The 2,007-nt window shown below is 44.2% G+C and overlaps 1 protein-coding gene across 1 annotated transcript in view; it reads right to left on the reverse strand.

The window, feature by feature from the left end:
• Positions 1 to 2,007, reverse strand: part of FUCA1 (alpha-L-fucosidase 1) — a 20,934-nt gene that overhangs the window by 3,080 nt on the left and 15,847 nt on the right. The window contains exon 5 of the mRNA XM_037740636.1: positions 630 to 820. Coding sequence (XP_037596564.1) covers positions 630 to 820 — 191 coding nt within the window. The remainder of the gene's footprint in view (positions 1 to 629; positions 821 to 2,007) is intronic.

Below are 2,007 nucleotides of genomic sequence, written 5' to 3' on the forward strand. Positions count from 1 at the left end.
GCGGAGGTTGCAGTGAGCCGAGATCGTGCCATTGCACTCCAGCCTGGGTAACAAGAGCGAAACTCCGTCTCAAAAAAAAAAAAAAAAAAAAAAAAACAGAGGGATTAGCGGAGGGATTAGATCCAGAGACCTAAGCTCTTTGGTATAATATAAGCAGTTCCCTTTAATTGAACACGTAGTTTGTGCCTGGCACTCATCTCATTTAATCCTTACAACAACACTATAAAGTATTATCACTCCATTCTGCAGTGGAAAAAACTGGGGCCAAAGATCAAACTAGATCCAGAAGTCTAGTATAAATGGAAAGAATTTAGAATGGGGCCCTAGGTGCAATCCAAACATTCATTATTACTATTTTTAGGGGGCAGGGTAATAATCTCAATAAATTGACTGATGCTTTGTTGCCTCTTCCCTTTTCACTAAACCCACTCTCTCCCCTCACAAGTCAAAGATAACCTAGTAGCCTAGGACGTAACTCAAATGGTATACAAGTTTTATAGGAAAATAACAGCTTTGGGATTTTCTCGAGGCAAGTTCCAGCCTGGCTTATAACATTGTGGACCCAAGGAGATACCAGTTCTGGATGGGGCACAGTCCTGTTCTTACACACAACAGAAGACAAGACTCACCATACAAATGTTGCATTCTTTTCCAATTGCACCCTCCATGGTTTGGAGGCATAGATAGCCTCCCCATTGATGCTCAGCCACTTCCCAACAGCAAGAAGCCTTTCTTGGAAGATGGGAACAATCAGTCCATCTTTAGTTGGTCCAATGTTCAGAAGATAGTTGCCTCCTAAACTTACTGTCTGAATCAGTTCCTGGAGAGAACAGAAACAATGAAAGTCTAGCTATGATTGCCAATCCTGGCATCATGCTTAAAATACACAGTAAGAGAAGAAATAGGATCTAAGGTACACTTTGTTTTGTACATATTTTCTGCTGTTTAAAAAAAAATGGTTTTTTTTGAGCTGAAGTTTCGAGTTTCACTCTTGTTGCCCAGGCTGGAGTACAATGGTGTGATCTTAGTTCCATGAAACCTCCACCTCCCTAGTTCTAGGGATTCTCCTGCCTCAGCCTCCTGAGTAGCTGGGACTACAGGCATGTACCGCCACATCCAGTTAATTTTTTTGTATTTTTAGTAGAGATAGGGTTTCACCATGTTGGCCAGGCTGGTCTCAAACTCCAGACCTCAGGTGATCCGCCCACCTAGACCTTGGAGAGTGCTGGGATTACAGGCATGAGCCACTGCATCCAGTCTAAAACTTCTATATACATATTTTTGTCACTATAAAAACAGGTTAGGCTCATATGAGTAAACTGAAAAATCATGCTATAAGATGGAGTTTTGCTCTTGTTGCCCAGGCTGGAGTGCAGTGGCACGATCTTAACTCACTAGAACCTCCGCCTCCCAGGTTCAAGCAATTCTCCTGCCTCAGCCTCCCGAGTAGCTGGGATTACAGACATGCACCACCATCCCCGGCTAATTTGTATTTTAAGTAGAGATGGGGTTTCGCTATGTTGGACAGGCTGGTTTCGAACTCCTGACCTCAAATGATCCACCAGCCTCGGCCTCCCAAAGTGCTGGGATTACAGGTGTGAGCTACCACGCCTGGCCAAGACGAGGTTTCACCATGTTGGCCAGGCTGGTCTTGAACGCCTGACCTCGTGATCTGCCTCAGCCTCCTGAGTAGCTGGGATTACAAGTATGTACCACCACACCTGGCTAATTTTTATTATTTTTTTAGTAGAGATGGGGTTTCACCATATTGGCCAGGTTGGTCTTGAAGTCCTGTCTTGGCCTCCCAAAGTGCTGGGATTACAGATGTGAGCCACTGCACCTGGCCGCTTATTTTTATTTTTAAAAATAGAGATGAGTGTCTCACTGTGTTGGTTAGGCTCATCTTGAATTCCTGCCCTAAAGCAATCCTCTCACCTTGATCTCCCAAAACGTTGGGATTACAGGTATGAGCCACCACCATGCCCAGCCAATTTGTAACTTGTTTAA

Source organism: Cebus imitator, unplaced genomic scaffold, assembly GCF_001604975.1.
Source record: "Cebus imitator isolate Cc_AM_T3 unplaced genomic scaffold, Cebus_imitator-1.0 Scaffold87, whole genome shotgun sequence".
Lineage (NCBI taxonomy): Eukaryota > Metazoa > Chordata > Mammalia > Primates > Cebidae > Cebus > Cebus imitator.